The sequence below is a fragment of the Corythoichthys intestinalis genome, chromosome 13, assembly GCF_030265065.1.
Source record: "Corythoichthys intestinalis isolate RoL2023-P3 chromosome 13, ASM3026506v1, whole genome shotgun sequence".
Taxonomy (NCBI): Eukaryota; Metazoa; Chordata; class Actinopteri; order Syngnathiformes; family Syngnathidae; genus Corythoichthys; species Corythoichthys intestinalis.
Genome location: NC_080407.1, coordinates 5,751,261 through 5,773,690, shown reverse-complemented (window position 1 = coordinate 5,773,690; position 22,430 = coordinate 5,751,261). Strand labels below are relative to the sequence as shown.

The 22,430-nt window shown below is 40.3% G+C and overlaps 1 protein-coding gene across 15 annotated transcripts in view; it reads left to right on the top strand.

The window, feature by feature from the left end:
- nav3 (neuron navigator 3) overlaps window positions 1–22,430 on the top strand; it is a 241,299-nt gene that overhangs the window by 30,134 nt on the left and 188,735 nt on the right. For 14 of the 15 annotated variants that reach the window (XM_057854382.1, XM_057854381.1, XM_057854383.1 and 11 more), the window contains exon 1: window positions 6,129–6,503. The exons of the other annotated variant lie outside the window; for it this stretch is intronic. In XM_057854382.1, the coding sequence (XP_057710365.1) occupies window positions 6,249–6,503 (255 nt within the window). In that variant the 5' untranslated portion in view covers window positions 6,129–6,248. Of the gene's footprint in view, window positions 1–6,128; window positions 6,504–22,430 lie in introns of those variants that run through there. 15 annotated transcript variants of the gene reach the window in all.

Genomic DNA, 22,430 nt, shown 5'->3' with positions numbered 1-22,430 from the left:
ATTTTTAAAAAATAATTTATTAGTCCGGCGCGGTGGCCCGACCCGAACATGAATACTTAACATTTTGGGCCCGATTCGGGTCGGGTCGGGCCCAAAATGTTAATCGGGTTCGGGCACAAGATCTAACCTCTAAGAGATAGGATATAACATAACAATGGCTGAAGCGGAGAAAGAGGGAGCAAGAAAGATTATTGATGCACCTAAGACACTGAAAGCAGACATCTGGAGACATTTTGGCTTCTACGAGGTTGGTGGGAAACTTGACCAGAGTTATGCGGTGTGTAAAAACTAAAACATGAGAATAATAATACCAAATCCGTTGCATCACCAGAATTGCGCAAGGAAGATTTTTGAACGTACTTATATATTTTAAAATGCGCTGAATCGATTCGGCTTGTTGCCCGCATCGAATCGAATCGTGCATGCCCCGCATCGGGATGCATCGCCGCATCGATTATTGTTGACATCACTACTGTGTGACATAACCACTAGGACATGTCCAGTTCAGTAACCAGTAGGGGTGCAACGGTTCAGTTAGCCCACGGTTCGGTTAGAACCTTGGTTTTGGGATTACGTTTTCGGTTCGGTTTCAGTTTGCGTTTTGCATTTTTTATTTTTTTTTAACTGCCTTTATTTTGCTTTTTAAAAAATGAAATAAACACTTAAAATGTAAACATTTTCGACTGTTAAAATGCCTCTTAGCTCTTTGGCTAGTGTAGTGACTGACTACTGAAATACACACAGTAGTAAAAAAGTTACTTGGCAAAGTAACTGGTGATACCTTTCATGTTTTTTTTTTTTTTTTTTTTTCATTAAAAAAAAAAAAAAAACATAGTAACCTTTGCTATGTTTGGAGGTCATTTAATGTTGTGAATCAACCGTTAAAGTTGATAAAATTTCTCCCGTTTTTGCATTAGTTCCCTTCTGTCTACTTTCGACATGTGAACATTTTAAAACTGTTTCATCCTTTAAAGACAGACTCTAGTCAAGATTTTGCCGATTTAGGAGTATTTTAGATAAAAAGTTGCTTAGGTTCGCTCGTAAGGTTTACTACAACAGAGCCTTTCTGAGAAGATTACTGCTCTAAAATGGCGGCTGTTTACTAATGCTACCGAGTCTGTCATTTCGCATGTAGTTTTATATGCATGAGATATCTAGGCGTAGATTGTATGTTGTCGGCTAAATCAGGTAATATTGGAGCCACCTAGCCTAGCATCGCGTTTGCTACAGCGTCTCAACAAACACTCTTCTATGAGGGGCCGTACAAGACATTTTTCATTCTGGCCCTCTCACACACATACATTCTCCTTTCACATACATATATATTCACTCTCACACACATACATTCTCCTCTCACATGCATACATTCTCCTTTCACATCCATACATATTTACTTTCACATTCATACATTTTTACTTTCACATTCATATATTTTCACTCTCACATTCATACATTTTCACTCTCACATTCATACATTTTTACTTTCACATTTATACATTTTTACTTTCACATTCATACATTTTTACTTTCACATTTATACATTTTTACTTTCACGTTCATACATTTTCTCTGTCACGTTCATACATTTTCACTCTTATATTCATACATTTTTACTTTCACATTTATACATTTTCACTCTCACATTCATACATTTTTACTTTCACATTTATACATTTTTACTTTCACGTTTATATATTTTCTCTCTCACGTTCATACATTTTCACTCTTATATTCATACATGTTTACTCTCACATTCACACATTTTTAGTCTGTGAAATGTATGTTTGTATAAATAAAATATATGTGTATAAGAGTGAATATATATATGTATGTGAGGAAAGGATGTATGAACGTGAGAGGAGAATGTATGTATGTATGAGTGAAAGTATAGTGAAAACGGAAGGAGTCTAGTTGAAGCGGAAGCCAGCTCTGATTGGCTAGCTCTGACTGGTAAGCTCTGATTGGCTGAGAACCTGACGCGGGTTACTGTTCATAAAATAACAACTAAGGGTCAGCAAGCATGGAAGAGGACGCACAATCACTTCGGCAAGCAGTTGGACTTTTGCAAAACATTTTGTCGACCCTAGAAACTGTAACTTCTTTGGCTTCCTGTCTCGAGCGGCGGCAAAGGACACAATCAACTGCACCCAACAATGCTAATTATGACGCAGTTGAAAGTGAAATGAGAGACATTTTTAGACCGAGCAACTCTCGAACCTCTTCAACTGTCCAAGCGAGAGCTAATATGACCCGCTCGTAAACTACTGCGGTCAAGCCACCTTCCACTCGTAAAAACGAAGTCAAGCTAGCCGCCCCTCATTTGGATCATTGTTTGCATTGTGTGCATTACAGTAATGCAACGCGCTGGCTTCATAATGGAACGCGGTGGCTTCACAGCGCAAGTCCCCCGGAGGCTTCACAGCGCTAGTCCCTTTATTGAAAAAAATAAATATGAATAAATAAAAAACGGGAAGCCACCCAAGAACGGGTCCACTTGAGAGAGGCACTCGAGCACCCCGAGACCAAAACTAAAGTATTGTGATATAAAAAATAATTGAGGAATTCCGAGTAATACTACTTAGAAAATTGCTAGTTATTTCTGTCATTTACCCTTATTTCAAATATTAATTTAAAAATATCTGGCTGATATCCCAGGACGGATCCACTTCTGAGGTATACTAGACGACCCCAAGACTCGAACTAAAGTACTCTGATAAAACTCCGATGTATCATTTCAAAATAAAAGTACTTTGAAAATTGCCCATTTTGGCTGTAATTTCGCCCGATTTAAAAAATGGATTAAAAAAAATCTGGCTGATATCCCGGGACGGTTCCACTTCTGGGGTATACTGGACGACCCCAAGACTCGAACTAAAGTACTCTGATAAAATTCTGATGTATCATTTCAAAATAAAAGTACTTTGAAAATTGCCTATTTTAGCTGTCATTTCGCCTGATTTCAAAAATTGATTAAAAAAAATCTGGCTGATATCTTTCCTTACATACATATATATTCACTCTTATACACATATATTTTATTTATACAAACATACATTTCACAGACTAAAAATGTGTGAATGTGAGAGTAAACATGTATGAATATAAGAGTGAAAATGTATGAACGTGAGAGAGAAAATGTATAAACGTGAAAGTAAAAATGTATAAATGTGAAAGTAAAAATGTATGAATGTGAGAGTGAAAATGTGTAAATGTGAAAGTAAAAATGTATGAATATAAGAGTGAAAATGTATGAATGTGACAGAAAATGTATGAACGTGAAACTAAAAATGTATAAATGTGAAAGTAAAAATGTATGTATGTAAAAGTAAAAATGTATGAATGTGAAAGTAAAAATGTATAAATGTGAAAGTAAAAATGTATAAATGTGAAAGTAAAAATGTATGAATGTGAGAGTGAAAATGTATGAATGTGAAAGTAAAAATGTATAAATGTGAAAGTAAAAATGTATAAATGTGAAAGTAAAAATGTATGAATGTGAGAGTGAAAATGTATGAATGTGAAAGTAAAAATGTATGAATGTGAGAGTGAAAATGTATGAATGTGAGAGTGAAAATGTATGAATGTGAAAGTAAATATGTATGGATGTGAAAGGAGAATGTATGCATGTGAGAGGAGAATGTATGTGTGTGAGAATGAATATATATGTATGTGAAAGGAGAATGTATGTGTGTGAGAGGGCCAGAATGAAAAATGTCTTGTACGGCCCCTCATACTCTTCCCTCTCTGAATCTCTGACTTTTCTCACGTCATTCAACCAACGCGTTGTCTCGTTGCAGAAACGGTGACCAAATCCGAATGGATGAAAAAAACGTAATGCACGAAAAACGTGCAGATTTTGAACGTAACGTACGGCGTACACATTTAAAAATGAGTGCTCACTTGTACAAATTACGACGAGACCGTACAATTTGACAGGTATGAATTATAGTGGACCGTCACAGTTTGGTAGTAGCACTCTTTAGCACGGGATGTCCAACTTTCAGTGGTCAGGGCGAAACTATGTGCTTTAGCGAAATCATCTTCGATGGCTTTGCGTGCCATTTCATAAATGTCGGGGATTACAGTGTTGGAGAAATATGTCCGCGAGGGAACAATGTAACGCGGGTCAAGCGTTTCAAATAAATTAACGAAGCCCGCTGTGTTTTCACTGGTGTCATCTCCAGTGTTGTTAATCGTACTGAAAAAAAGTAATTAATTATAGTTACAAATTACTTCTCCCAAAAAGTAATTGCATTAGTAACTCAATTACCTGAATGTAAGAGTAATTAGTTACTTGGCAAAGTAATTGGTGATAATTACTTTTTTTTTTTTTTTCCTCAAAAAAAAAAAACTAAAAAAAACATTGGCCACACTATGTGAAGTTTTTTGTGAAGGTTTTTGGTACAATTGGCCCGAGCCCAATTCTTTACCCTAATTTACCCTTTACCCTGAATCAACTGTTAAAAGTTGTTAAAATTGCTCCCATTATTGCATTAGTTCCCTTCTCTCTACTTTCGCCATATGAAAATTTTAAAACTGTTTCATCATATAAAGATAGATTCAAGTCAAGATTTTGCCGATTTAGAAGTATTTTAGATAAAAAGTTACTTAGGTTCGCTAGGAAGGTTCTCTACAACAGAGCCGTCCTAAAAGGTCTACTGCTTTAAGATGCCGGCTGTCTCCTAACTCATTTAGTGCCATGTCTGTCATTTTGCATCTAGTTATATCTATGTACAGTACAAGTGATATCTACCATGTCTACCATATCTACCATAACATGCGGGCGTAGTTTGTACTAGCTATCGGCTACAACATGTATTATTGGAGCTACCTAGCATCGCGTTTGCTCGGCGTCACAACTTTCTTGCCTCCTCCCTACTCCTGCTCTGCTCTGTCGTCTCGGTGAGTCCGTCTCCCTCAGACTTTTCGACCAATATAGTAACGCATGCCTTTCCGTCCTCAGTAACGGTAACGGCGTTGCCGATATGAGAAAAGTAATTAATTAGATTACCCACTACTGAAAAAAATAACGCCGTTAGTAACGCCGTTATATTGTAACGCCGTTATTAACAACACTGGTCATCTCCGGGGTTGTCCTGCTCTGAGAAAGTGATATCTGTGGGTGATCCCGGCTGAGGTGCTGGAGTCATGTTATAAGTGTTGCTATTATCATAGGGAACAAGCGCTGAGCAATGCTTGCAATTTTTTTTTTTCTTCAATATTTTCTCTCCCTCCGCATTATAATCCACGCGGAAACCAAAATGTTGCCACACCGCAGATTTGAAAGAAGCCGGTGCTTCCTCAAAATTCGGTCTCTCCACTCCTCCGCTCGCCATAGCTATTTTTCTTTCTTGTTTCACTTTCACTTCGCTCGTAAGCGAGAGAGGGCGTTACTCAGCTTCTATTACACAGGTGCTTGACAGCGATCCGACATTTACTTGCGGGGCGGGAATTTCTCCACAGCTGTGCTTCACGTCGCACACAGAGCTCGACCAATTCATTCCACAAGCGTTCGGAATACATTAATTGCAAAACCGAAAAGGCGCGGTTCATAAAGGCGTATTGAACCGTACAGGGCGAACCGAACGGTTCAGCTTTGAACCGCAAACCGTTGCACCGCTAGTAACCAGAAATTAGAAATGTATCCCTCGTGGACATGGACAATGACTTTCTATTGTTTCAAGTCTTAATTTAGATCCCTGCACACGAGAGACAGATCCAGATATAGCTGAGCTGAAAGTTGGACTACTTCCAGTGTGAGTGACACAGAGTGATGTCCAGTTGTGTTGAGGAAAGCACAGGCGCAAATAGACACACACACACGCAAACACGCTCTGTGAGGTCTTCTTAATCACCGTTTTGCCAAGTGCTGATTCTCCCTCGGAGGAGTTCGTGTCCCCTTGAACTGCTCTGGCCGACTTTGCGGTGTGCTGCTGACAGGGTGAGTGAGTGAGGGAGGGAGAGAAGGGGAGGGATGAGAGTTGCTTGTGGGAGGAGAACGTGGAGGGAGTGAATTGAAGGAAGAAGGAGTAGCCTTCTCAGTTTCTGTATGTCCTGCTCGCTCTGGGCTACAGAGTGAGCGCAGTTGCTTTCCTCTCACTCTGAGAGGCAGCTGCTTTTTTTTTTTTTTTCTTTTTTTTTTTTTCTTTTAAACATTTCTATTTTTTTTTCTTTTTTAATCAATCCAAACCATCCACAGTGGTGGTTTCTTTTTTCATTGTTTTTGCAAACGGAGGCCAGTATATACCATGCCGGTAGTTGGCGTCGCCTCCAAGCTCAGGCAACCCTCCACGGTGAAGCCGGTGCACACTGCACTCCCCATCCCAAGCGCGATCCGGGCTGCCGCCGCCTCCCACGGCTACATGGCCCGGCAGCAGGAACTGAAGGCTAGCGAAGGGGTCCCCGCGCTCTCTTGCCAGCTGTCAGTCAAGTCTGAGTACCAGTCTTCCAGAACACCTGATGCAAAGTCCAAGGCGGCAACTGAGGAGAGCAGGATCTGCAAGGTTGGTTCAAACTGTCCGATGAAGACCATATTGGATTGAGCAGGTGCATGTGTAGTTCAGGCACGGGGATGACTCATTGATTCTGTTTGCCCGGACGAGCAAAGGATTACCTCATTCTAATGTGTTTCGGTATATGTGTCATTTGAAAGAAATAGGTGATGCATTTAGTCAAGACCATTAGGAACGCAGCCAAGAGAATGAGCTATTTAGTCTGCCTAATCTGCAACCATTCTACTGAATGACATCGCCAAAGCTTGTTCTCAAGTTACTCAAAAGTGGTGCAATAGACTCAGAGTTTTCCCTGTTGCGCAGATCCTAGGTTTGCTTTCTCAGGCTCCCACAAAAGAGGCGTGGCCACTTTTCAAAAAACCGCGCCAAGTGATTTCAGCAGCACCTCGTCACGAGCTGTCAGAGCGCGCACCGAAACATTCCCAGTCTGGCTGGCCTGTCCGTTCTTTTCTTCTTTTCATACTTTTAAGGCATCCGGTAGGGAACAAAGCAGCAGAGAGTCCTCCTGACCGGGAGGAAACGAGGGCAAGAGACATCAAAGCGTGGGTTAGTGCGCTTCTAAATCCTCACAGCATGGCAGTGACCAAATCTGAGGCGGTGTAAATTGGGGCATGGCAAGAAAAGGGTAGTCTTTCATCATTATGTCGCTGAGAAGCAACATACAGTGGGGCAAGTAAGTATTTAGTCAACCACTAATTGTGCAAGTTCTCCCACTTGAAAATATTAGAGAGGCCGGTAATTGTCAACATGGGTAAACCTCAACCATGAGAGACAGAATGTGAAAAAAAAACAGAAAATCACATTGTTTGATTTTTAAAGAATTTATTTGCAAATCATGGTGGAAAATAAGTATTTGGTCAATACCAAAAGTTCGTCTCAATACTTTGTTATGTACCCTTTGTTGGCAATAACGGAGCCCAAACCTTTTCTGTAATTCTTTACAAGCTTTTCACACACTGTTGCTGGTATTTTGACCCATTCCTCCATGCAGATCTCCTCTAGAGCAGTGATGTTTTGGGACTGTCGTTGGGCAACACGGAATTTCAACTCCCTCCACAGATTTTCTGTAGGGTTGAGATTTGGAGACGGGCTAGGCCACTCCAGGACCTTGAAATGCTTCTTACGAAGCCACCCCTTTGTTGCCCTGGCTGTGTATTTGGGATCATTGTCATGCTGAAAGACCTAGCCACATCTCATATCCAATGCCCTTGCTGATGGAAGGAGATTTTCACTCAAAATTTCTCGATACATGGCCCCATTCATTCTTTCCTTTACACAGATCAGTCGTCCTGGTCCCTTTGCAGAAAAACAGCCCCAAAGCATGATGTTTCCCCCCCATGCTTCACAGTGGGTATGATGCAATTCAGTATTCTTTTTCCTCCAAACACGAGAACCTGTGTTTCTACCAAAAAGTTCTTTTTTGGTTTCATCTCACCATAACACATTCTCCCAGTCCTCTTCTGGATCATCCAAATGCTCTCTAGCGAGAACCTTAGACGGGCTCGGATGTGTACTTTCTTCAGCAGGGGGACACATCTGGCAGTGCAGGATTTGAGTCCCTGGTGGCGCATTCTGTTACTGATAGTAGCCTTTGCTACTGTGGTCCCAGCTCTCTGTAGGTCAGTTACTAGGTCCCCCTGTGTGGTTCTGGGATTTTTGCTCACCGTTCTTGTTATCATTTTGACGCCACGGGGTGAGGAGGGAGTTGAAAGTGTGTTTCCCACAATAGCCCCAAAACATCAGTGCTCAAGAGGAGATCTGCATGGGGGAATGGGCCAAAATACCAGCAACCGTGTGTGAAAAGCTTGTGAAGAGTTACAGAAAACGTTTTAGCTCCGTTATTGCCAACAAGGGGTACATAACAAAGTATTGAGATGAACTTTTGGTATTGACCAAATAATTATTTTCCACCATGATTGGCAAATAAATTCTTTAAAAATCAAACAATGTGTTTTTTTTTTCCACATTCTGTCTCTCATGGTTGAGATTTACCCATGTTGACAATTACAGGCCTCTCTAATATTTTGGGAGAACTTGCACAATTAGTGGTTGACTAAATACTTATTTACCCCACTCTAACTCTGCAGCCCGTGTTTTGAATCTAATATTCAGTATAGTATTGGCTAAAAGCAAAACTATTGATGACGAATTCTTGCCTGTCAAGAATCCAAAGAGGTGGTTTTAAGATGTGCTTTCAGGCGGAATTGATCTCCAAATTGTGCTCACTTATTTCACAGATACTGTAAAGAGACTTAGAGAGGAAAACAAAGGTTTTTGGAATGTCACTCTCCAATGTTTGCTTCAGGAGGAAGCGCACCTGAACTAACTACAGGGTGCTTATCAGCTCGTATAATAGGAATGCAATTAAACTGTCAAGTTTTGGCACCGTTTGAATGTGAGCTAATGTTAGCGATCTTTGAGTTTGACAGGTGTCTTCAGGTGGAAGTTTATTAAATGCTGGCGATAGAGGCGCAGAAAGCAACTTTTCTGTTTACTTCCTGATTTAATGGTCTACAGCCCCAAAATTATTTCAACGGTAATAGAACTGTTCAAATTTTTGGGACAGTTTGATGCCTCTTCACACCTGTAGCCATCTTCTGTTTAATCCTAGTATGATTTTAGCCTGTCAAAGACCGCTCTGTGAAGAAGATGAGAACAACGGTCGACGTAGGCTCCTCCTGTTGTATTCTCACTCTGACAGCTCAAATTAGTCTCTGGCCTGTGGCGCTTTGCGATGACGAGTCGGAATGAAGAGCGTATCTGAGTTGACTGGGCTTTAATGGAGTGTCAGTGCCACCCCCTTGATAGGGGATGATCTCGTGCATCAAGGGTTTATAGCTGTCAGACTTAATACCGGTATTTAATGAAGCCGGACTCTTTTCTAACAGTCTTTTCAACTGTGTATAACCTTTACCTCTAAGAGCGTCTTCATACATAAGCCAAAAGTTGCTATTTCCATTCGACATTGGATGTTCTCCTGGAAGGTTGCTCGCGAGCATAAGTAGAAAAAGTATGTTCGGAAGTGCAAGTGCCAGATGCGCTCACCCACTCACTTGAAAACTTCCTGTTGGTTATCTCGTCTGCTCCCAAGGGCGGAGAGTATAGTTAAAGTGTGCTGTATCATTTTTGAAAATGATAGTGGTTAGAAGGCAGGCAATATTATAAATTTGACTAAGTAGAGAACATACAGTCCCCAAGGGCTTTTTTTGACTTCTTCAGTAGCCTTCACACACTGTTCAATCCTTGTGGAATATGACATGCATACATGGTAAATTATAAACCAGACCCACAACTGTATGTATTCTGCAGAGACTCCATGATTTTGTCACGTTTACTCTCTGCAAGCAGGCAATTAGATGTTCATATAGACCAAATCATAAATCTAAAACCCAAAGCCAAATCAAGTGTTTGTTTAAGCAACGTCTTGAAAATGCATTCTATCCATCCAAATGTGTATTTATTAGCCCCATTGGAACACTTTTAACTGTATGCACATGCCTATGAGTATTGAAGTATTTAATTTATACATATGGTTAGTGTGAAGTCATTTAACAGTAGTTGATATGACTGACGGCATAATATTGTTTAAAAATAAAACTAATAGATTTATTGAATCCACTTTGCCAACATTCAAAGCATACTGTCTCCTCTGGCTCAGTCGGATCCAGCAACCCCCCTTCCTTCTGTTTTAGTGGTTCTGACACTGCTGAAATAACAGAGGCAGCCAGAGGGGGCCAGCTAGCTCCAGCAGAAGGAGGGGTGGGCAGGATGGGAACTTAATATGTCATGGGTGGTCTATGTTGGAAGCCGTATCTGGAACACAAATCACAGAAGAGTAGCAAACGTCGCTACGTCGCACTTTGAGCTAACCGGTAAGATGAGAGCGAGCTCTCAGTTCGGCCAATCAGGGAGTCCGTGGCCACACGTATGAGTATTTTTCCCGACCCTCGGGTTAAAAAGTGGAAAATATCAAACAAAAATGTTATCCTTTCCAGTGCTGGTTTGATTTCCATGCTGCGTTTGGAGACCACAGTGTTTAAATCTTGGAACGAGAACACAGTGTTGTTTACAGTGTAGCCGCACCGGTTAAAAATACCTTCCCTGTAGACATATTCAGATGAAAAAAAGACATAAAGTTCACATTTCTAGAGAAAATTCCTTGACGGTGCACTTTTGTAACCAGGGCGATTGATGTGGTTAAAAGAGGCTTCATTAAGGCCACCGAGAGAAGCTGGCTCGCACCACCTTGCCGTGCGTGGCCCCAGGCTACATATTTCAATAAATAACATGAGATTAAAACAAGGGGGAAGCTCCCGCTGGCCTGGTACTTTGTCATATTCGCAGTCAAGGTGTTTGACAGAGTGGTTTTAGATGATTCCCACCTAGTGCTGTACATACAGTGGGGCACATAAGTATTTAGTCAACCACTAATTGTGCAAGTTCTCTCACTTGGAAATATTAGAGGCCTGTAATTGTCAACATGGGTAAACCTCTACCAGAACCGACAGCCGCTACAAATGACGCCGACGTTGCTAAATACTAGCCCGCACGATGCTACTTTGATAGCAGGTGGCGTCTGATGAGTCTCATAGAGATCACATGTAAGTTGAACTAGATGCGAAATGACAGACTGGGCAGCATTAGTAAACAGCCGCCTTCTTAAAGCAGTAGAGCGCTAAGCTCTGATGAAGAGCGCTAAGCGCTAATAAATAAGATTAACGTTACTGTCACTAGCTCACGTTACGTTAGCCCTGCGGAGGGCTAGGTTTCTATTAATTATGACCACTGTCGATGCGTGGCTAACGTGTCTTACATGCAGGCTTTAACATAACATAGCGTTGTGGAGTGATGAGGGTGTAAAATAAAAACTCAATAATGGTAACGATCAATTTTAGCTCAGGAGTCATTGCTGGATAAAACACCAAGAAGCACTGGTCCCTAATGTGCTCCAATACAGCCTGTATCATACATTTATTTTGAACACTGCAAAAACTCAAAATCCTATCAAGACTTACAGTTTAGACTAACTTAAAACTTAACTAGAACTTAAAAATGGCTTGAAACAAATAGAAATTCAATTGAAACACGTGGGAAAAAATCCTAACTTTCAAGTGATGTGTGTTATCAAGCGTAACGGCATTTTTAGGTATACATATGTATATATATATTTCTTTTTTCTTTTTTTTAATAAGATATAAAGGTTTTTTGAGTGAAAGCAGTGAATTAGTCTTTTTTTTATTCTAGTTACATCTGAGATGCAATTGTTGGCTGTTTTCAACAATATACATAGAAAATAAAGACATTGATTGACTGAAAATGGTTCAAGACTAGATGAAATGTTTTGTTTTCTCATGTATAATTGCTCTTCACCTAAAAATATATTTGTTTTATCCGATTACTCGATTAATCGATAGCATTTTCAGTCGATTACTCGATTACTAAAATATTCGATAGCTGCAGCCCTACAATTAGTGGTTGACTAAATTCTTATTTGCCCCACTGTATCAGCAATTGAACGGAGATTTCCTCCAGTCTATCAACACTTTGTCTTCCATGTTTTCCTAGCATTATCTCCATTCCTTTCTCAATCCCTTCTTTTCACTTCTGTCACACCACCACTTTTTTCCACTCTGTCTCCTGTCACAGTCTTTCTGCTGCTATTGCCAGCATTCCTTTTTCTTTTTGCTCTCAGCAAACTTGAGCCTAACTTTCTTCCACTCCCTGATATTTTCCTTTTGACCTTTACCTGCCACCAAACTCTATTCGTCATATATTTCCGCGCTCTTACTTTGTTTTACTGTCAATCTGTTTCCTTTGTGATCCAGTTCCGACGCTTCACAGAAGAGGTTAAACACACACCTGGCCTAGTTCTGTCAGTCCAGCTGTCAACTGCTTTCTGTTGAGTAAACCACTCACCTTTTCCTGTCGTTGCCCTCTCCGGTTTATCCTGTTTCTAATCTATCGGCTCATTGTGTAGAGCCGTGAAGCGTGCCATAACACATGCTTACATAGCCAGTGCGTGTGTGCGCGATTGTGTGGTTTGTAGGTATGCGTGGAGAATGGCCGCTGATGTTTTGAATCAGGCTGCGGTATTGACTCACTGCTTTACACACCGCAGCAGTAGTAGGTCACTCGCCATCGACACAATTGCCGCGTTCCTTTCGCACGTCGAACGGGGTTTCCCGCTTTGAGAAAACATTCATTTAGAGGCAACCAGTTCCTCTCATGAAAGCACTAAATATGCTTCTGCTCATAAAAAGTGAAGGGAAAATTGAATAATGTTCGCCACAAAGCAATTAAGAGAAACGACAACAAAAGTGACTAAGTGCTTGCTTTCAAAGAACGTCCTTCCTAAATGAATTAATGTTGATTCTTAGCCACCGTTCCGCTCCAGATATCTCACTTTTAATGGTGCAAAAGCTTCGGGAAGATTGCTTTCTTCCATTTGATCGAATCCACAGCTCCATTCCTCAGTAAAACGTTTACAAGTGCAGCTTCCAGGTGTTTGCAGCAGTTTCATTGTGCAACACATTGTTGCTGGTCCTCTGGTTACGTTTAAAACAGGGGTCCACAAAACCTTTCCTGTGAGGGCCACATAACTTTTTCCCTTTCTGATGAGGGGCCGGGTCAGTTTGTAACAGAGAAAGTGTGACGATTGCAGGAGTGCCTAAATGTAAAAATGTATTGTTTTTCAGAAAGTCACAATCAAATAACCCTTTCTGAATTCTTCACGGAATAAAAGTAAATAAAATAAAAATAATAATTATAATATAATATAATATAATTAGGGCTGTCAAAATTAACGTGTTAACGAGCGGTAATTAATTTTTTTAATTAATCCTGTTAAAATATTTGACGCAATTAACACACAAATGCCCCGCTCAAACATATTAAAAGGACAGCAAAGTGAAAGGTGTACTTGTGTTTTTTTCGGAGTTTTGCCGCCCTCTGCTGGCGCTTGGGTGCGACTGATTTTATAGGCTTCAGCATCCATGAGCATTGTGTAAGTAATTATTGACATCAACAATGGCGGGCTACTAGTTTATTTTTTGATTGAAAATTTTACCAATGTTATTAAAACGAAAACATGAAGAGGGGTTTTAATATAAAATTTCTATAACTTGTACTAGTTATTATCTTTTATTTATTTTCTATATATTTTTATAAATATTTATATATTTTATTTATTTATATATTTTATTTATTATTTTTATTTATCTTTTAAGACCAAGTCTTTCTATCCATGGATCGCTTTAACAGAATGTTAATAATGGTAATGCCATCTTGTTGATTTATTGTTATCATAAAGAAATACAGTACTTATGTACCGTATGTTAAATGTATATATCCATCTCGGTCTTATCTTTCCATTCCAACAATAATTTACAGAAAAATATGGCATATTTTATAGATGGTTTGAATTGCGATTAATTGCGATTAATTACGCTTAATTAATTTTTGAGCTGTAATTAACTCGATTAAAAATTTTAATCGTTTGACACCCCTAAATATAATATAATATAATATACTGTATAGGGCTGTCAAAATTATCGCTTCAACGGGCGGTTATTAATTTTTTTAATTAATCACGTTAAAATATTTGACGCATTTAACACACATGCCACGCTCAAACAGATTAAAATGACACCACAGTGTCATGTCCATTTGTTACTTGTGTTTTTTGGTGTTTTGTCGCCCTCTGCTGGCGCTTGGGTACGACTGATTTTATGGGTTTCAGCACCATGAGCATTGTGTAACTATTGACATCAACAATGGCGAGCTACTAGTTTATTTTTTGTTTGAAAATTTTACAAATTTTATTAAAAAGAAAACATTAAAGGGGATGTTTCGGCAAAGGGGGTGTGAGACATCAATAGAACCGTTATGCGCCAAGATAACAAATATTGATAAAGTTAACAAAAAAATCAATCACATTAATGAGCAATTATCGAAAATAGATCGAAAATGACGAACACTACCGAAAGTGTTCCGGAAACAGCCGAATGGGGCGGCGACGTCACGACAAGTGATTGAAAGTCGAGGCGGAGCTAGGTGCCATTGTTTTTTAACGACGAGAGAGTAGCGTTGGGGTTTGTTTGACCAAAACATCACAACAATGGTTCAAAACTGCTGTGCTATGTGGTGTACAAATAGTTGTTTATCGGAATATAGTATCCATGAGTTCCTGAACGCGAAAAAAAAAGCTGGACTACACAGAAAATGGGTAAAGTTCGTCCGTGCAAAGAGGGCTAATTTTCTAGACACAGCCTCCGGCACGCTTTTCTGTGGTGCGCATTTTCCAACTGAAAGCTTCTCGAACTATGGACAAGAGAAATCGGGTTTTGCTAAAAGATTGCTGCTCAAAGGAGATGCGGTGCCGACCATAGATGCACAGCCACCTAAATGTCCCGAGATATCAAGAGAGAGACGATGACTGCTAAAGGAGGCTAAAGCTACGCAAAGAAGGGAGCAGCCAAGCTTGAAATGGCCAGAGTGAGTACTCTTTTATAATTAATAAAAAAAAATGTCACGCCTTTGGATACAGGACTCGACACATGTATAAATGATCGTTCGTAAAATATATAGAACAAATCCTCTGATCCCGTTCATATTTGTGTCTGTTGGCAGAGCGAAAAGCTATGATAGCGCAATAAATTATAATTATTCTATGCATTCCTTTATTTTGCAGTCACGGTGTATCAGCTTCACAAAAAGAAATGCTAAACAAATCATTGGTGTTTCCCACACGATCTGCTGCCGATGTTTCATCAGTGTCATTGCTCCCCTCAATGACCGTTTCATTACGCTGCATTGGCGTTCGTTTGGGCTCAAATTGGTCACCTATAACACCGATTAAAGCTTTGCAACTCTCCTCGTCACCATTAGATGAACATTCGTTACGTCCTTCTACGTCGGATTCGTCGCTGAAACTAGAAACGAAATTGACTGCCATCATCGCCGCCATTCAGTATTAAAGCACTGAGCCTTTTTCTTGTTGAAGAAACAGCCCTCACTGCCAACTCTGAATTCTCTTTTATTGACAACGAGCGGTGTTTCTTCATGAGGGAACCTGGAATATGTGCAGGACGAACACAATGCATCAGCATAAACAGCTCAAAACACCCCTAATTCTCCCCACACTAGAAGGAATTATATTGATGCAGACAGGCGCTGCCCCCCTAGTGGCCGGTGGCACTCTCTTCACTTGACGTGACGTCACGCACACAATCTGCCAGATCTCGGGCGCCGGTCGTTTTAGCTTGACAATCGAGCCAAATTTCTCTCATTTTCTTGTGTGTAATTACACGAAGTGGCATGATATGAATACAAAAGGCATGCGTTTATGGATAAATGATGGAATATCAAAATTTTCCCAGGGCGCTACATCCCCTTTAAGAGGGGTTTTAATATAACATTTCTATAACTTGTACTAACATTTATCTTTTAAGAACTACAAGTCTTTCTCTCCGTGGATCGCTTTAACAGAATGTTAATAATGGTAATGCTATCTTGTCGATTTATTGTTATGATAAACGTATACAGCACTTATGTCTCGTGTCCTATCTTTCCATTCCAACAATAATTTACAGAAAAATATGGCATATCTTATAGATGGTTTGAATTGTGATGAATTACGATTAATTAATTTTTAAGCTGTGATTCACTAGATTAAAAATTTGTTCTGTTCGTTTGACAGCCCAAAATATAATATAATATCATATCATATCACATGATAACACTATTAATTAGAGATGTCGGGATGCCGATCGATCGGGTCCTATCATGTAATTTTCAAAGTATCGGATTCGGCAAAAAAAATCGGACATGCCTTTTTTTAATATATACTGTATATATTTTTTTTAAAAATTAAATTGGTTTCTAATTGTATTTAACGTTACAGACATAATATGTTACACTCATCCAGAGTATTTAGTTTAGGCTTAAGGTAGGGTTGTCGAATTTATCCCGAGAACGGGGGTAATTACATTTTAAAAAATGTATCACATTTAAATATTTAACGCACTTCATGCATGCGTTGCACGACCCACTCACGGATTGTCATGCTCAATCTGTAATGGTGCCGTTTTACCTATATAGAGCGCTAAAAGGCAGCGTAAAATGAGTAGAGTGAATTTTGGCAGCCTTTGGAGCCTTTTTTTAATAGGCTAAAGCCTTACAATCCCTATCCCTGTGATTGGAAATACCAAGGGAAGCAATGTGGGGAAGCAAGCTAGCAAATGATCTTTTTCTTAACACCTCAAGTTATTTCTAAATGCAGAGAAGATATATAAATTGGTAGCACTACGCACGGTCATGGTTCCACTTCCCATCATGCATTTGGGTTGAATGGCTGCAGTATCATTTACTGAAAGCTAAAAAAATACACTAGATGGCAATATTTAGTCACAATATACAAAGTCACAAGTCTTTCTATCCGTGGATCCCTCTCACAGAAAGAATGTTAATAATGTAAATGCCATCTTGAGGATTTATTGTCATAATAAACAAATACAGTACTCATGTACTGTATGTTGAATGTATATATTCGTCCGAGTTTTATTCATTTTTTTCTTAATGCATTGCCAAAATGTATATGATCGGGAAGAATTATCGGGAATGATTGGAATTGAATCGGGAGCAAAAAAAAGCTGTCGGATCGGGAAATATCGGGATCGGCAGATACTCAAACTAAAACGATCGGGATCGGATCGGGAGCAAAAAAAACATGATCGGAACAACCCTACTGTTAATTAAATAGATAATAACCAAATAACCCTCTCTGGGTTCTTCACAGAAAAAAAGCTAGGAAATAAATAACACTATTGTTGAAAAAAAAAAATGTTCAGGGGGCTGGACCAAATGTGGAGGCGGCCCGCGGGCTGGAGTTTGGGCACCCCTGGTTTAAGGGTTTAACTATCATGAGTTTCTAGCCAATAAATAGAACACAAAGCCCCACTAGCATACATGTGCTTGGATGTAAAGCGGACTGCGAGTGTTGATTTCTTGCCACACCCTGATTTGGCAGTGAATTTGTACACTGACCCAAACACAACCCTTTTTTTGTCTCTTTTAACTGTGATATTTATGATATATACTGTATATAGCATTATATTATGATAGAAAAGACACTTGTGTGATGAATTCCAATAAATGTTGACAGATGTTTAAGGGTGACCTCGATGACTATGTAATTATGGTGTCCCATAGGTTGACCTCTTATTACAGTTAGTCATCGCTCCAGTATGAAATTGTTTTTGCCAAGTAAATGGCTTTCCAGTCACAGTTCGAATTAACGCTGCTGTCTGAGATCAGAAGAAGTCGCATGGATCTTGGCCCGAGTTCTTCCTGGGTGGTTTAAATAGTGTCCCAGAGTGTGGTTAAGGGTTGTAAGTTTGTGAGTGGAACATTGTCAGTTTAGTCTATTGAACTGGGATGCAAGCATTAATCTGGAGGGGAAGTTGAACCACATGACAGTTTCCAAGCATAAATATAGTGTGTACCATATTTTGTTTTATCACACCATGATAATAAATGAGGGCAATACAAGTCATGTTCCGTGTTCACATCTTTGCTGGTCTAAAAGAGACACACAAACACATACACACAGTTGGAATTTGGCTTTATTTACTGGCTGATGTTGTTGTTATTGCCACATAAAAGCACACATTTAAAATTTTAACAACCACATATTTTGTCCACGTTTCCCGTGAGGTATTCTGGAGCCTCCTTCATTTTCTCGTTCAACCTGTTGGCCTTGTCACTCGAAGGCTTTGCACCATTCCAGACATCCACCCACGTTCATACCTCACAGAAGTCTGCGAATCTTTTATGCCTCTAAATCTCCTCGCTGTCTTGTAAAATATTTCTGGCATACTAAGCGGAGTATCAATGCTGACGGAGAGATGAATTGACTCTCTCTGTTAGAATGTCAGTCTTTGAGGTTGGTCTTGAAACTTTGAGATGAGCAAAGCAAGGTTAATAAAGTTAGATAACACGAAAACACGTAGAATTGAACAACAAGAGTCGCCTTGTATCTAGCAGGATTCACATGCTGACTGGCCTCTTACCAATATTCTATCAGATTCAAGTCAGCTGACCACAGATGAATCCAAAGAGGTCTTTGTATCATGTTAGTGCAACTTCCCATTGCAGGCATTTTCAAGAAGTACACTGAAATCTGAAGCCTTTCGATCTGCCGGGGTATGTTAGACATCTGTTTCTGGTTTTGTTTGATAGTGAGTCAATACACTGGATTTGATTTCAAAACTAACCATCGTGGAAACATCTTCTAATCCATATATCAAGTCATTTCTTGCACCTTTTAAACTGTTCAGGTTCACGTTTTAACCTGGATTTGCTACTGGTTGATCACAGGATCTTCTCATCTCGTGTGTGGTTAAAGAACCGAGGGAGGATTCTGGGTACATCCCCACCTTCACTGTTTGTTCTTCTGTCCCCACCAAAGACAACAGGTTCCTCAATTCCTGAAGAAAGCCTGGAGTGCTCTCAGAAGAAGAGAGCTTAGAGAAAGTAGTTGCACGAAAGCTGTTTCTTTAATCATTTAGTCCTTCTGCCTTGGTAGGAGTTAACTCGCCACCGGATTGGAAGCAGATGCAGGCACCTCATTCAGGTTTAAAGCTGTAATCGCCCTTAGCATCTGGCTACCTTCTTTTTGCCTGGTGGCGGCGAACAGTCAAAGTAAGCGCGGCGGAAGGAAATCGGGAGGGCTGGGAAGGAAAAGTGCGAGGAATCCGAATTGTGGTGGCAGTGGCGTGAGTTTCTGAAATATTTCTCTGCAGGTTACAATTGTAGTCAAAGCGTTAAGTGCATGAGAGCAGAAAGAAAGGAAGTGAGCTGAGGGTGGAGTCCTAAAATCGTGCCAAGATTCTCCTGCGGGATTGGGAGTTGGACGGAGTCTGGACCAGGTGATTCATTTGGGAGTTCCCTGCAACTTGATATCATTGATGTATGGAAGGAATGAACAAACTAGATGCAAAAAAGGCCAGTTTCTTCAATAAACTTTTCTTAATGGCTTCCACATCTAAGCTGCCAAGGTAGCGCAGCGGAGCCCAGGGAATCCAAATACCCCTTCTCACGATTTGCCGCTCCATAAACTTGCTCGAGCGCCCCTCTACCATCACATTTTTTCCAACATTTGATTAAAATAGCTCCATCCCATTGATTTCACCATCTATTCATAAGTAGGGCATGTGCGAGTAGATTTATAGAATTGTTGCCTCTTCTTCCCCTCACTTTTCCTGAGTTGAGGCTGGCTGATATTCATTTCCGTGAGCTTGACAAGGTCCATTAGTCTTTGGTGGGAGGCTTTGAGTTACAGCGTCAAGGGGCTAAGAATCCTTTGGCACAGGCAGCAATATAGTGTTAGGGTTACACAATAGGCCAGACTAAGAAGAGGAGGAGTTGGAAAGAGGGAGATGCACTGTGAGTATTTGAACTGTGGGAAAAATGAAATGCCTCTTCTGGACTCTTTGATTGAATACTGACACATGCTTCCAGTTTTCTCTGCATTGTGCCCAATACCATCCAAGATAGAATGACTATCAATTGAGTGAAGTGTCGGGTCACACCTACGCTCTGTCCTTCATCAGGTTGTTCGACTTTACCTGGCAACCACTCGCGCTGCCGCTCGTGAGACTCCTATTCTATCTTCCGGTCAATCCTATAAATCTTTTCCAAGGTACACTCCAGAGAGAGAAAGAGAGGGTCAAAAGGTCCGTTCTCACAACCCACAAACTTCCACACGTTGACGGATATCTGGGGAAAGCTGGCGGCGGTCACACACCTACTGTGAAGGCGTGTTTTAACCCTTGGAAGAGGATTATTGCACAAGTACTGATTGTGTGATCAATGACTGGAATCTTGGTTAATGGGTAGTGTTAAGTATTAGTTGAGGAGTCCAGAGGACTAATTTAAAGATTTTTCCTTTCCTCCCTCTTCGACATCTATCACTGTCAGTGGCAGCCAATGAGTGTTATACCTAGGGTTGTTCCGATCATGTTTTTTTTGCTCCCGATCCGATCCCGTTTTAGTTTGAGTATCTGCCGATCCCGATATTTCCCGTTCCGATTGCTTTTTTTTTTTTTTTGCTCCCGATTCAATTCAATCCAATCATTCCCGATAATTTTTCCCGATCATATACATTTTGGCAATGCATGAAGAAAAAAATGAATAAAACTCAGACGAATTTATACATTCAACATACAGTACATAAGTAATGTATTTGTTTATTATGACAATAAATCCTCAAGATGGCATTTACATTATTAACATTCTTTCTGTGAGGGGGATCCACGGATAGAAAGACTTGTAATTCTTAAAGGATAAATGTGACTTTGTATATTGTGACTAAATATTGCCATCTAGTGTATTTGTTGAGCTTTCAGCAAATGATACTGTAGCCCTGCCCAAATGCATGATGGGAAGTGGAAACATGACTGCGTAGTGCTACCAATTGATATATCTTCTCTGTGTTGGGAAATAACATAAGGTGTGAAGAAAAAGATCCATTTCTACCTTGCTTCCCCAGTTTGCTTCCCATGATATTTCTAATCATAGGGCGAGGGATTGTAAGGCATTAGCCAATTACAAAAAGGTTCCAAAGGCTGCCAAAATTCACTCTACTCATTTTACGCTGCCTTTTATCTCTCTTTAGGTAAAACGGCGCCATTACAGATTGAGCGCGACAATGCGTGAGTGGGTCGTGCAGCGCATGCATTAATTGCGTTAAATATTTTAACGTGATACATTTTTTAAAAAATTATTTACCACCGTTATCGGGATAAATTTGATAACCCTACCTTAAGCCTAAACTAAAGACTCTGGATGAGTGTAACATATTATGTCTGTAACGTTAAATACAATTAGAAAACGATTTAATTAAAAAAAGTATATATATATATATTTAAAAAAGGCATGGCCGATATTTTTTTTGCCGATTCCGATACTTTGAAAATGACGTGATCGGACCCGATCGATCGGCAGAATCCCCACGTTACCGTTACAGCACAACAAACTGTTCCTTAACAATGAAAATCGCTTACCGTGACAAACGAGTGGGGAGCCAACACTCCGGAAAAGTGGCAAAGGAAGAAAGCCAAGCGAACCCGGAAATTTCGGAAAACAGTAAGTAACGCACTGCTTTTGACTGTCAGTAACGGTAACGGTGTTGTAACGGCGGAAAAAATAAATAGTTAGATTATCCCGTTACTGAAAAAAAAAAATAACGCCGTTATGTAACGGCGTTATTTATAACGGCGTTATTCCCAACACTGGTAATCAGTTGTTTGTAGTCAGGTGCTGCTTGTTTTAGCAGAAACCTCATTGGTTAAACGGTCTGTGCTCGATCGGTAGGGACAAAAACCAGCACGCACAGGGGTCCTTGAGGACCGTTTCGGGAACCACTGGTCTATCTGCATCAGTGGCAGCCGTCGAGTTAAAGGTGACAGAATGGTCGGTACGTTTTCCATCGTCGTCCCCAATTCTTCCCAGCTGAAGTAGCAGTTATGCCTAATTTACCGCTTCATCTGTCCTCAGCACTGGACACTTTGGCCCAATAGTCTGTCCAGGCGCATTAGCCACTATTTTACTTGGACGTGGCATCTCGTCCAACGAGCGCTGGCATCAATGTCAAGTGCTGTGCTAACTTTGTAGAAGTTGGACGGCCGAGGTGAGGCTTGACACGTGTGGTTGTTTCAAGTGGCGGGCATCCCATCCAGCAGGTCACAAAGGCTATAATCATGGAGAAATCTGTTTAAATATTTGCCCATATTTATTGATGCTGACTGACGTGCGGGATTTCGGCCCTCTTTCGTCAGTGCCGGTGGAATAAATTTAGCTTCCATCTGTCCCTTTTTTTCTCCTCCACATAAAAATAGGCAGCTGTAAGCATTCTTGTAT